This window comes from Macadamia integrifolia, unplaced genomic scaffold (assembly GCF_013358625.1).
Source record: "Macadamia integrifolia cultivar HAES 741 unplaced genomic scaffold, SCU_Mint_v3 scaffold_157A, whole genome shotgun sequence".
In the NCBI taxonomy this organism is placed as follows: Eukaryota; Viridiplantae; Streptophyta; class Magnoliopsida; order Proteales; family Proteaceae; genus Macadamia; species Macadamia integrifolia.
In genome coordinates, this window is record NW_024870625.1 from 199,885 (window position 1) to 213,748 (window position 13,864).

The 13,864-nt window shown below is 38.6% G+C and overlaps 1 protein-coding gene across 1 annotated transcript in view; it reads left to right on the forward strand.

Annotated features, from left to right (window-relative positions):
- The first annotated feature begins 11,054 nt into the window (after nucleotides 1-11,054).
- LOC122070928 (putative disease resistance protein RGA3) overlaps nucleotides 11,055-13,864 on the forward strand; it is a 15,384-nt gene continuing 12,574 nt past the window's right edge. Inside the window, exons 1-2 of the mRNA XM_042635178.1 lie at nucleotides 11,055-11,451; nucleotides 11,690-12,023. Of these exons, the coding sequence (XP_042491112.1) occupies nucleotides 11,055-11,451; nucleotides 11,690-12,023 (731 nt within the window). The remainder of the gene's footprint in view (nucleotides 11,452-11,689; nucleotides 12,024-13,864) is intronic.

Consider the following 13,864-nt stretch of genomic DNA (forward strand, 5'->3'; position numbering starts at 1 on the left):
CCACTACCCCTCCCTACTCAAGAGCACTTGGAAGCGTGATGTCTACAACAGGTTTGCAACGTATTAATCCCATACAACCTCCTTCTCTCCCTCCACCAACTAATACTACTGATATGGATCCCACCCCCTCTACTAATGATGATGTTCCAACTGCAGCTCCACTTGTGTTAGATTTACCTATGGTACCAACAGTACAAAGAACTCATGCTATGACTTTGAGGCCCCATCCTCGCCCATTAACAAAATTTCCACTTCCATCGGCTTCACTGGCTCAATATCACTCTGATATAGTGCCTTCATGTTACTCAAAAGCTCAAAAAGATGAAATGTGGCAAAATGCAATGCAACAAGAGTTCAATGCCCTTTCGAAAAATGGCACTTGGCTATTAGTCCCTCCTGCACCTAGGATCCATGTTATTGGATCAAAATGGGTCTTCAGGATTAAAAGAAAAGTCTGATGGCACAATTAAACGTTACAAGGCAAGACTTGTTGCCAAGGGGTACAATCAACAAGAAGGTATTGACTACACTGAAACCTTCAGTCCAGTAGTCAAGGCCACAACTGTGCTCACAGTACTATCCATTGCAACTGTTAACAAATGGGAAATTAAGCAGCTTGATGTAAGTAATGCATTCCTACATGGAAATATCATAGAGGATGTCTACATGTCACAACCTAATGGTTTTACTGATCCTAACAAACTTCAACACATTTGCAAGCTTGAAAAATCTCTTTATTGGCTCATTCAAGTTCTTAGGGCTTGGTTCAATTGGCTGAGTACATTTTCGCTTCAACTTGGTTTTGAAGGTTCAAAGATAGACACCTCTTTGTTCTATTTCAAAAAATGATCACATTGCATTTACTCACTAGTTTGCGTGGATGACATTGTCATCACTGGATCCGATCCTAAGCTTAAACATCAGATCATAGTGGCTCTTGGAAAGGAGTTTGCCATACGGTAGCTAGGTTTGCTGCACTATTTTTTGGGTATCGAGGTCATACCTCATGATACAGGTATCATCCTATCTCAACAAAAATACATTGTGGATCTCTTACAAAAAACAGGAATGGATGGTGCCAAACCTATTCAGACTCCAATGTCTATATCAACCACTCTGTCTAGAAATCCAGGGTAGCCCCTAATTGATGCAATTGAATACCGTAGTATGGGGGTGTATTACAATATGTCACTCTAACAAGGTCAGATATTTCTTTCGCAGTCAATAAAGTATGTTAGTTTCTTCAAACCCCCATAGAAGACCATTGGCAGGCGGTCAAGCGTATATTACCCTATCTCAAGCACCCACTGACATCTGGCCTACTTATTTCAAATGACTCCACCAATCAACTATGGGCTTACAGTGATGCCTATTGGGCAGGATGTGTCAATGATCGATGATCCACAAGGGCCTATGCAATATTTCTTGGCTGTAATCTTATCTCATGGTCTGCGAAAACAACAAACCATTGCTCGCTCTTCTACTGAATCTGAGTACTGGGCATTAGCAAATGTGTCAGCAGAAATTATATGGTTGCAGTCTCTACTACAAGAATTGGGTCACCCAATAATCGAGCCTCCAGTGTTATGGTGTGACAACTTAGGGGCTACATATCTCATTGCCAATCCATTATTCCATGCTCGAACAAAACATATTAAAGTGGACTTTCATTTTGCTCAACATTTGGTCTCCCAAGGTCGTCTTCAAGTATGATTCATCTCCACCAAAGATCAACTAGCTGATATATTCACCAAGCCTTTGTCCACCATCTGATACAGTTTTTTATGTGACAAGCTAAGGATTACACAACAACAACCATCAGATTGAGGGGAGCTGTTAAGCACAATGGTTTCTAGTAATTCAAATTCTAAATTTGAATTAATTCTAATTCAAAATTTGAATTTAAGTACTAATAAACCTAGTCAATGTATATCCCAATTTTTGGGAAGTTGTTAATACGCTGATTTAATTTTATCTTATTGTGACTATAAATTTCAAATTTGAAATTCAATATTATATAAAGATAGCCAAACCCAACGATATGGGTAAGGCAAATACAATTCAAATCTGATTTTTACAGTCACTAAGGCTAGAAGCCAAGATGGGTCTGATCAGGCACTGTCAATTGTGGAGTTTGGCTATGAATTAGAGAAGATCAATGCACGTCTTGCCTGAATTTCACACCGAAGGTCTCAACCCAATATGTTGCCGACATTGGAAGCAAAAGAGGAAAATGGGCAAAGTTCTTCTACTGTTGATGTTGATGTAGGTAAGGAATCTCTTGCTCCCTTTGCTTTGAATTATAGAAAATTGCCTTCCTCCCTGAGAAAATAAGTAGAGAAGATTAGTTCAGCAAATGGTGGCTGAAGGTATTTTACAAGAAAGACCAGGGGAAGTCATGGAGGATACTGCTGAAGAAAATATCAATGAATTAGTTGCCCAAGGGATGCTTCGGGTTGAAATTGTTGAACCTTGGTTCAAAAGTGAACTTAAATTTGTCGACCCTTATCTTAAAATATGTAGTCATAATCAGCAGCAAGGAAAAAGTACTGTTGGGAATCTAGATTCAGATTCTACTTTTCCTCAGAGTTCCCACATTGTTTTGATCCCCTACCGTGGTGAAACTATCATGGCAATCTTGAATGATCACCCAATTCAATCATTATTTGTCATTCCAGTCTATTCACAAGGATTAATTCCCTGTGAGTATTGGAATGAAGGCAATCCTGACGACCATTGGGATTGCGTAAGAAATGCCTTGTATTCCCTAAATTTTTTGCGAGCTATGGACTTGGAGAATCCGAAAATTAAGAGCTTACCAGAAGAAATAGGAGATCTGATACAGTTGAGGTATCTAGGCTTAAGAGGTTCAACATTGGATGAGATTCTAGAGAGCATAGGTAATCTTCAAAAAATTTTGGATATTAGATGACCTGGAAGGTTGAGCGTATTGCCAAATGGAGTTCTGAATCTTCTACAGTTGTGGCACCTTAAGTTGGCTTTGAATGAAATAAAAGTCTCCCCCCCAAAGGTATAGGCATATTAACAAACCTCCTAAGTATAACTGGTTTATTCGTGAGGCCTAGCATCATAAAAGAATTAAGTAGGTTGATTCAACTCAGAGAACTACAATTGAGGGATGTATCCTAAGAACATGCCAGTGAGCTCTCTGCTGCTATTGTGAAGAGGAGAGGACTTCTATCTTTCTCTGTATATACAAATACGGTCAAGAGGATGACCTGCTGCCCACATTGAAGCAATTTTCACTACCGCCATTCATTAGAAAACTTTGCCTAGACGGGCGTCTAATGGATCTACCTGACTGGCTCTGCTCTATGGAGAACCTAACAATGCTAAGATTAGTTTTTTCCTTTCTACCTGAGGAAGCAGTTTCTGTATTTAAATTTCTTCCTAACCTGAAATATCTAACACTGTGGGAAGCTTGCAAGGTCAAACAAATAAACAAAGAATTTTGCCGAGTGGGTGTGTTTCTTAAGCTAGAGGTACTTATTATTGCTTCTATGAATCTGTTGGAATGGACTGAGATTGAAAAAGGAGCATTGCCAAGCTTAGCATTCCTCTGCTTCCACAATTGTCCACGATTGATGAATCTTTCAGAAGGAATATAATATGTCACCATGTTAAAAGTACTGAAGATATTTCCCTTGTACCCAGATCATGAACGGAGGTTAAAACGTGATGGAGGTAGAATGAATTACAAGATCAAACACATCCCAAGACTACGGTGCTTCTCTTCATCCCTTAGCGCATGGGTTGCAACGTGATGCCATGTTTTGTCAGCTGAATGAAAAATAAAATAACAAGGTCAAACACATCCCATGGGTACAAATTTCTTTAGATTGTAAACTATTTTTTCGTTTCGATTACGTATTTTTAAGATAAATTAAGCAGAATAAGGTTTATTAGATTAGGCCAAGTTTCTGAATGTACCATGTTGTGTACTGCTTTTGAATGGATTTGAATATTAATTGCAGGTGACATTGTAGTGATATGAGCTATTTATCAGCCTCAAGGTTTAAATTTATGTGATTTCTTCTCAGTTCTTACTCTCTTGTTATCTTCTCATTACTTTTTGGTTCGAAAGGTTAAAAATGCTAGACTGTGAATGTTAGATGATTTTCTCATGAACAAACCATCCAATTGTTAAAAGGTTTATGTGGCAGTTTCTAACAACTGGGCACATGAATCTTTTGAATGGAGGAACATCTATCAAAATTTGCTTCCAAAATCTTACTACCAGTGTTGAATCTTTTCCCTAACAATAATGTAACTCTTACGACATGAATTCCTCACTTCGGCATGGCCATTAGCAGTGAGAGCTAGCAGCGCCCTAGCAGAATCTAAAATGATTCCTGTCCATCGCATCATTTTCCAAATCCACCTGTACGTGACTCGGAAAAGACATCGAGGTACTACTACCACCCGACTTAGAAGCCTTCTTAGCAAGATAGTCAGCGATCGGATTGGCTTCTCTGAAACAGTAAGAGATCTTCCAGGGAATAGAATTCAGGAAAGGAAGAGCAAACACCCACTTCTGAAGCACAAACCAAGGAATCTGATTTTTCTGCATTGCAGAAACTATTCCTAATGAGTTAGACTCAATCCATAATCCCCTAGCTTAAGAATTTTTCGCCAATAAAATCCCTTCCATTATTGCCTCAAACTTTGCTTCATAAATTTTCTTAATACCCAAGAAAATACCGAACGCATTGCACACCTGCCTTTGCTGAATGGAAGGGTGATATGGATAATATGTATCATGGTTTAAGTTCACGGTATGGATCACTTTCTGATCAGATTGTTTTGACTCTGTTTTTCTTTTAAGATTGCTCCTTCTTTTTCACCTTTTGTCCATACCATTACACTGATACAGGATTGGCCAAGAATTGGGACTGATGACTGTCGATGCTGATCTGAATCGATGGATACAACCAATATAATTCTTACCCTCTCTCTGGACCTTCATAATGAAAGAAATTCTAAAGCTACTTCTACTATAGCTAGCTGATAATTTCACACGAAAATGTAAATTTCCACACCCTGCATCAATTGAGGATTGGGTTGTAGGAGGGACACTTAACCATCATGGTATAAATTTATGTGGTTCTTTCTCAGTTCTTACTCTGTTTTCTTCTTCGCATTACTAATTTGGCAAACTGATCAGAAATTTTGGGACAAAACCTCAAACTGTCAGTTCTTTATTAAATTGGTACAACTGATGTTGAAATTGATATAGAACAAGTGGCATTCAGCTATTTGGAGAACAGAGAAAATACTTTTCAGAACAAAAATACATTTTTTGTTTTCTTAGGTGGTATTATTTTTCTTTGATTTTTACCTATTTATCAAAAATCATTAATGAAAATCATATTTTATCAAAACATAAAAAATGTTCTGTAACTACGTGAGAAAAATGGTTTTTTGAAGAGATGGGTGAAGATATATTTCCTTCACCCATCTTTCTTATAACTCTCTTTCTCCACTTTAGACTGAAGAAGAGGGGGCAAGGGGCTTGGATTTCTAATTACAAATCAAATGACTACTTTACCCCTCCATATTGGGACTTTAAGCATGTGTTTGTCAAAGTTCAACACAAAAATAATTGAAAATCAATTTTGACCAAAACACATAAATATTTCTTGATCTCTTTTTGATTTTTGTGTTTAATCAATTTTTTTATATAGAAAGAAGCTCCATAAATGATACCATATGCAAATTTAGATTTTCATTTAGGGTTCTTAGATTTTGGTCCTCTTATACTACGGTTTTGTGTTTTTTATATGAATCACATGGTCGAAATATTTGAAGGTCAATGTAATCACCCTAAAGTGCTATGGAGGTCCAATTGTATCAATGCCCACAAGAACAACTTAAGAGTTAGTCCTAAACTACCAGGCCAAGGGAGAATCTGCCAACGAGACTAGCCAACGCACGGCTCAATCCAGCCTGCCTAAGAACTAGCCAACGCACATACTCTTAAGCCTTTAATGGATTTCCATCTCAGGCCTTATGGAATTATGCCCCTTTAGTGAAAAGTGTGGTGGCAGTGTCTCCTTTACAAGAAACCTTATTTATACAAGTCTTCTTGGACGACTCAATTTTTGCTTTTTCCCAGATTCACTCGATGGAGTAGGGGTGTCAAATGGTTAGGTTGGCTCGATTTCGATTAGGTTGAATCGGTTTCAGTCTAGGCTGAAGGAGATCAAAACCAATCCATTAAGAAATTTTGATTTTCGGTCGGTTCAGTTTCGATCTGGTTTGATTTTGATTTATTTTGATTTTTTAATATCAGGTTAATACCGGTTTAGATTAGTTTATTATCAAGCTTGAACCATAATGAAATCTTACATTCATAACCTATAGTGATGAAAGATTTAGCAAAAATACTTTAAATTTGTGACAAAATCATAGTTTATCACTGTAAGGGAACAATTACTGATATTGAAACCAATGGATAATTAAATGCTAAGACGATAACAAATATTGAGATCACAAAATACTATCCAATCATTTAATTAACTATCCAACTAATTGTCTATAGTGAATAAGGAGATAAATGGTTACAATTTACAAATCAATTTCCATGTTCATAACCTCATAGTCATTGATTTGTACAATTCCATTTGCAACAAAAAAAAAAAATCTCACTAATCATACTACTATTAAAAAGTACATACTCCTTGTCTATGATATAATTTTTCAAAAAGACAAAAAAACCATTGACATCTACCAAAAAATTTTTCCAAATGACCAAAAAACACCCAAAAAAAATTCCAAATACCAAAAAACCCCTCAAAATGGAAGATAAAAAAAAAATTCTCTCTCTCTAAACGTGGAGGAGAAAGGGGAAGTAATTTTTGCTATTACTCCACCTTAAATCTCTCTCTCTCTCTCTCTCCCCATATTTGAATCTCTATAATTATTTAATAAAAAATTAACAAATGAGGGATATGAAAAAACGTGGAGCACAAAGGGAGGAGAGAGAGAGAGAGAGAGAGAGAGAGAATTAAATCTATGGAAAGGGATATACCAAAAAAAAAAAAGTCTAAAATTCTCCCTCATATTTAATTCTTATAGGATGAAAAAAAAAAAAAAAAGTGGATCACAAATGGGGGGGAGTGAATTATATCTATGGAGAGAGATATACCCAAAAAAAAAAAGGCCTCCTAAAATCTCTTCCTCCATCCCTTAAAAAATCTATCCTACCAATCATCTCATGGTAATAACGTTTCTCTCTATAACTCTCTCTCTCTCTCTCTCTCTCTCTCTCTCTCTCTCTAAACACGGAGGAGAAAGGGGGAGTAATCATTAATTATAATTAATAAGTATTAAAAAGGAAAGTAATTCTTGCTATTACTCCTCTTTAAATCTCTATAATTATTTAATAAAAAAATAACAATCTCTCTAAGGAACGATCTCAAGAATCTCAAGATATTCTTACCAAATATCCCGATCGAGTGCCCGTTTGTCTATAAATTATTCTACTTATTTGACATCTTCATCTATCTTGCTGATTGCTTGATTTTCTTCAGTGTCCTTGAACTCCCTTCTATCTGTTTTGTTCGTGATTCAATTCTTCTTTCTTCTCTTTGAATTTAAGCTATATATTTTCAGAATTTAGATAAAAAAATATTTGTTAAAATAGGATCAATACTTGGGAATTCTCATCTCTTCATTTGATTTTTAAATTAAAGGGGCCTCCTGGACTTTTCAGCGATTTCCATAGATGATAGCCTTGCATTAAATTATCAAAAAATATATTTCCTTTTGGTTAGTTGCTCCATTTTTCTTTCTATTAGTTGCAGCAGAATGTGATGTCACTTTGGGGGACATGGAAGGAAACCCCTCTTTATATGGTGCCTTGATTTTTCCTCCTACCATTGACCTGATTTCAGGGCCGTATATTTTAATTTCTGAGTTGGTTTTATTATATCTGGAATAGTCATCTATAAAGGTAACAAATTACCTTTTACCAATTGTTGAATACTTGGAGGAGCCATTTCGATGCCCACAAATATGCTCAGTGGCACTTGTGTCTGTGATCCACTCTTATGGATTACCTTCGTCACCATGCTTGCCATGTTTTCATCTTCATGTTGATACAGTTCCCTCTTTTATGGGTTCACTATCTACATTCTATCAGTTTCTGATGATGCTTTGCATATCTTTCAGAATAAAACAGAAAGTTTTGCGGCTGATATACAGATCAATTCACCATCTTGAATTTTTTGGCATTTTATAGGTGGAGCTGTCTCTATCTTTCTCTGAAGCTCCTAAATAAAGGCTGAACAAAACGTTTTTTTTGAAGCTCATGTTCCTTGTGATTCCTGCAGTGAGTAAAAGCTAATTCCACTTTAGGTTTGTAATTGGGGAATTGCACCAAAAGAAACCTTCTTTTTTTACTAATAACCCATGTTAATAATCCCATTTTTTTCATTATCTCTCTGTACATAGTACTCTTGCTATGGTCATCTCAAATCCTATTTCTTGGTCCATAGTCACCAAATTGGAAGGATCTAAAGTTTCATGATTGTGGAGTATCTTAATTGATGGAGACTGGTATTGATATTAGAGAGGGCCCTCCACCGTCGAAGACACAAGATAATTGTAGCAATTGAGAATTTTATGGAGGCACATGGACTTTGCTTTAGGCACTGAAAAAAAATCTGGAGGAAGAACTTCTACATCTTCAGGTTCACCATCCACAGTTTAAAAGATCTCATTTCAATAAGTTTCAAGTTTCAAATATCAAATTTCCCAAGGTTCAATCTTATCTTGTTATGAAGACTCACCTTGCTCTCATGTATGATATTGACTGAATAGTGAATACTTCACTATGGTTTTTCTCTTTCTCTTTTACTCAGTAAGCTGGACCGTGAGTTAGTTACACACATACCATATTATTAAAATTTTCATTTTGAGTATAGAGATGGAATATCATGTCTCAGTATAGAAATGGAGGTAGAATAGAAGGAAGAGGAAGTTCGGCAAATATACGGCTTGATGTCTTTCAACTTAACATATGTATGATTGGAAGATGGGAGATACGGTTTGTGCTTAAGAAGACCTTGTGATCAACTCGGACGAATCTGTTGGACGCCCACCTGATAGAGGAAAGCAGAAACCGATTACAGATTTATGGAGGAGTAATACTGAGTGAGATAGAACTTTTGGTGAGGAGCCTGCGATCTTGGAGGATGGTTTGGATTCAGAAGCTAATCCACCCATACAAAATGCCGAAGATGGAGGTCCTGTAGCCCCTCCGTTTCCAAAGAAATCCTACGCCAAGGCTGTTGGCAATGTCTTCCCTAAAGTGAATGACCTTCCAGATCCAATTCACGCAGGGAACTCTACTAAGGTAATCATCCCTCAGGACGCTTATGAGGACCGGCTAGGGAGATACCGATTTGCCTTGATTGCAGAATCAATTTCAGATTTGTATCTTTGGATGACATTCGAAGGGAGGCTCGTGAGTCATGGAATCTGAAGGGCAACGTGAAGATGGTGCCCATGGGCAAAGGCTTCACAATTTTTAGTTTGATACTGAAGGAGATATGGCATCGATGTGGAGGAGAAGTGCTATGAAGATTGGAGGTCAGTTTGTGAGGTTTCAAAGATGGCACCTGGATTTCAATATTCATGAGAATACCAGTCCATAAAGCTCTTGTCTGGGTGCGGTTTCCAAACTTGCCTCTGGAGTACTGGCATGAGAAAGTGTTGTTGACCATGGAGAAGGCAGCAGGTCGCCCTATCGCGCTTGATTAATGAATGAAGTACGTCATACGAAAATTATGCTCGTGTTCTCGTTGAGATGGAGATGGAGGGCCTGAGGCCAGAGGAAATCTAGGTTGAACGCAGACAACCCAGGACTGAAAACAAATTCTGGTTCAAGCAGAAATTATTTTATGAGGATTCCATGGGGAAGTGCAGTTTTTGCAAGAAGGTGGGTCACACCATTGGTGAGTGCAGAGCCAAGAAGATAGCAGATGCTAGATCTAATCACTAAGAAGATGGTGGAATCCCTGGAGCTGTTTTTGTGGATGACGCTCCAAGGGAATCAGTGGTGCCCGAGACTAATCTTCCTTCACGAAGAGTGTAGCGCTCTGATGGTGTTGCGTCCTCTCATGGCGGCGGCTCAGCCTTACACAGTGGTGGTGTGTCTTTCTAGAGAGAGGAGGATCATTGAATGGAGAATATTCCAGTTTTGGAATGTGAGTCAATTAAGGAAACTCAAAATTCCCTAGAGTCCTCAATGCCTCAATCAAGGAGGCCTTCCCCTTTGGGCGTTGAGGTGGATCCTCTTTCTACCAATAGAGGATCTATTTCAAATTTTGAATTAGATCCTAATCTTGATGCCAACGCTAGACTTGAAGTCGTCCTTGGCTTGGAGAATGAGCTGGACAGTTTGGATCCAAGTATGGATCATGGGTGCGCCAGGATCCAATCGACCTATATGACCACCACTAGCATGACTGCCCTGTTTCTGGTTCTCTTGCCGCTGGACAGCATTTTAACGAGTCGTAGTTGAGCCAAGCTGATAGGGCTGAATCTATTGGTGTACGTAGGAGTCAAAGATACACCATCCATGGAGGTTTGACCACCACTGCAGGACGTGGGGATGGGCTATCTAGAAAGGTTCGCAGTAATACTGGTGTCGAGCGTGTGGACATGGCTGCCAGACGTCGTGAAGGTAATAATGAGGGTTGGGTTGTCCAGCAGAAAAAGAAAGGAAAGAAAGCTGATTCTAAGGATCAAGCTGCTACCAAGGCCGATCGCACCACCTCTTCCCACATGTGATCATGCGTGTTCTCTTCTGGAACATACATGGTATGAAGAAGGCTGCCGCTAAGGTAACCTTAGCCAAATTAGTTCGAGATCATATGCCAGATCTTATTCTCATCGCCGAGCCAATGATTGATGTTAATAAATTCCCCAAGTTATTTTTTAATAAGCTTGGTTTTGCGTCTGAGTTTCTTCACAATGATAGAAGCAACAAGGAGCCAAATTTGTGGCTGATCTGAAGGAACACTATAATGAAACCCATTGTCTCATCCATGTCTAATCAGTTCATTTCCTTTCAAGTCATTTGGTATGGGAACTCTCTTGACATCTCTGTAGTCTTTGCTAAATGCCTTAGAGTTGATCACAGAAGTCTGTGGAGGGACTTGGTCGCTGGTACCAACGGAAGGCCTAGAATGATCTTAGGTGATTTCAATGCTACCCTTTTCAATCATGAAAGGCGTGGCCCTGGTAGATTCTGTACGGGTGCTGCCGCTGAGTTTGGTGCTATGGTGGATGCTACCTCTATGATCCAGGTTCCTTCATCTGGGAGGAAGTTCACATGGAGCAATAACAGAAAGCGGGGAAATGTATCTGCTATCTTGGATAGGTCTTTCGTGAACTCGGATTGGCTGAATAGCTTCAGCGATTGTATGCAATAGGTTCTTCTTAGGTCTACCTCGGACCATGCACCTCTATTGGTGTGCTCTGAGAACTTGCCAAAGCCTAAAAATTGCCCTTTCCGAGTTAATAAATTTTGGATGGATCATTTGGAGTTCACCTCGATGGTAGGTGATGCCTGGAGCATGGATTGTCATGGCCCTCCATCTCTTCCTTGGCTCAAAAGTTGAAGAAGCTTAATCCCATCATCCACCCTGGTCTCGGAAAGCCTTTCCCAATCTGGAAGTGGACGTTGCGAGTGCTAAGGCAGATCTAGAAATTATCCAGGAAAGAATTGAGGACGAAGGGATGAACGACGACCTTTTTAATCTGGAGGCGGATGCAAAAATTCATCACTGGAAAGCTTTGGAGAACCATGAGAAGATGTGGGTAGAGAAGTCCAGAGTTAAATGGTTAAAGGAAGGTGATAGAAATTCCAGATTTTACCATGTCATGGCAGAAGTGAAGAGATCTAAAAATGCTATTCATAGCATTGTTAGAGCTGATGAGACTGAAATCAAAGACCAGGATCAGGTGGGAAACTACATAGTTGATTACTTTCAGTATTTTCACTAAAGAGTGGAGCTTGAGGATCATCTTGACATAATGGACTCAATTCCGAAAGTTTTCCAACACGAGGACCTGCTCATCCTTAACTCGATTCCTTCAAAGGCTAAAATCAAGATGGCTATTTGAGACCTTGACCCTGACAGCTCTCCAAGCCCAGATGGCTACACGGGAGCTTTCTATAGGAAGTGTTGGGATATCATTCGTGGAGATGTCTGCAGAGCAGTATCGCAATTTTTTACTTAAAGTACACTTCCTTACGAAATTAATAATAATTTCTTACTATTAATTCCTAAGGTGGAGGGGGCTCGCTCTCTGGACAAATTTCACCCCCTGTGTATGGGCAATGTTTTTTGCAAAATATTGTCAAAGATTATGGCTTCTCGCATTTTGGGTTTTTTCCCTAGAATTATTTCCCTTGAGCAAGGTGCGTTTCAACGAGGGAAATTAATTCAATCTAAAATTGGTCTGGCTTCTCAGTTGGCTAATATAATGGGAAGACCTCTAGAGGCAGAGGTTTGGGTCTAAAGATTGACATAAGGAAAGCTTTCGACACCCTCTCTTGGGATTTTTCGTTTATGACCCTTAGAAAATTTGGTTTCTCAATCTCTTTTTCTCTAAATTACTTTCAAAGGTAACCAACCAAACACTTCTTCTTCTTCTATGATAATGTAGCATGTAATTATTGAATTATGACCATCATTAATCGCTCCTCCCTACGGCATCATTGTCTCTCTCTCTCTCTCTCTCTCTCTCTCTCTCTCTCTCTCTCTCTCTCTCTCTCTCTCAAATCTCAATATAAACGCCAATACAAATTGCAACAATCACCAAAATTTCAGAATTGACAAAATGTGAGCACTGCTATAAACGATCGCCGGTGGGATGGGGACGAAAATATCTACCTGCCTTGGCTGGTTTCTTTAGAAATTTGAATTCAAAAAAAGGTGAACGCTGTGATTGAAAAGATGTTATCTACCTGCCTGGCTAGTTTGGCCCGGTCACCACGAGGTCCTACTGGTCGCCGTCCATTGCCACTGTTATGAGCGATTGTTGGTGGAATGGGGACCAAATCGATATGAAAGAAATACTAACTTATTACAAGGGTATTTTAGGTACTTAATATTTAATAAAGGCATTTTGGTATTTAAAATAAAATATTGTTGCTGACATCAGCATATAGGGTATATTCCTTAATAGTGACTATCTGTATGGTGTTTGAGTCTAATTTGGTGAAAAGAGGGGGTGTTCTTATAATTGTGACATTCTCCAGGGGGTGGCGTTGTAAATTACCCTTTATTTTTTTATTTTTACTATGTGGTATACTCCTTCCGTAAGATTTGAATATTAATTGTAATTGACATTCTAGTGATGTGAGCTACTTATTACATATCTGCAAATGGATTCATATCTTAAAGGAATTTCTCATTTGCTATTGTCTCACCATGCTTGAATCACCAAATTCTTGCCCTCTAAACCTTAATCACAATAGGTCTACAGCTAGTTGGTTTTTTTTTTTTTTTTGGCTAATGATGGGTATCCAGGCCTTCGCCCTGACTAGTCCTGCGGGCCCATACTAACCCCATGATCTTATGGAGCTAGTCATACCAAGGTTGAATGAGAACCATTCAACTTTAACTAAAAGCAGTGAAGAGCACTAAACACCCTCGTGTGAGTGGCCAAGGTGTGACTAGTTGGTAATTTCACATGAAAATGCAAATTTCCCTCAACCTTAAGGTATAAATTTATGTGGTACCCTCTCAGTTCTAGCGTTGTGTTCTTCTTCACGTCATCCAGTTGATAAATTATGAGACCTAGGGCTTGATTTAGGTTTCCAAAG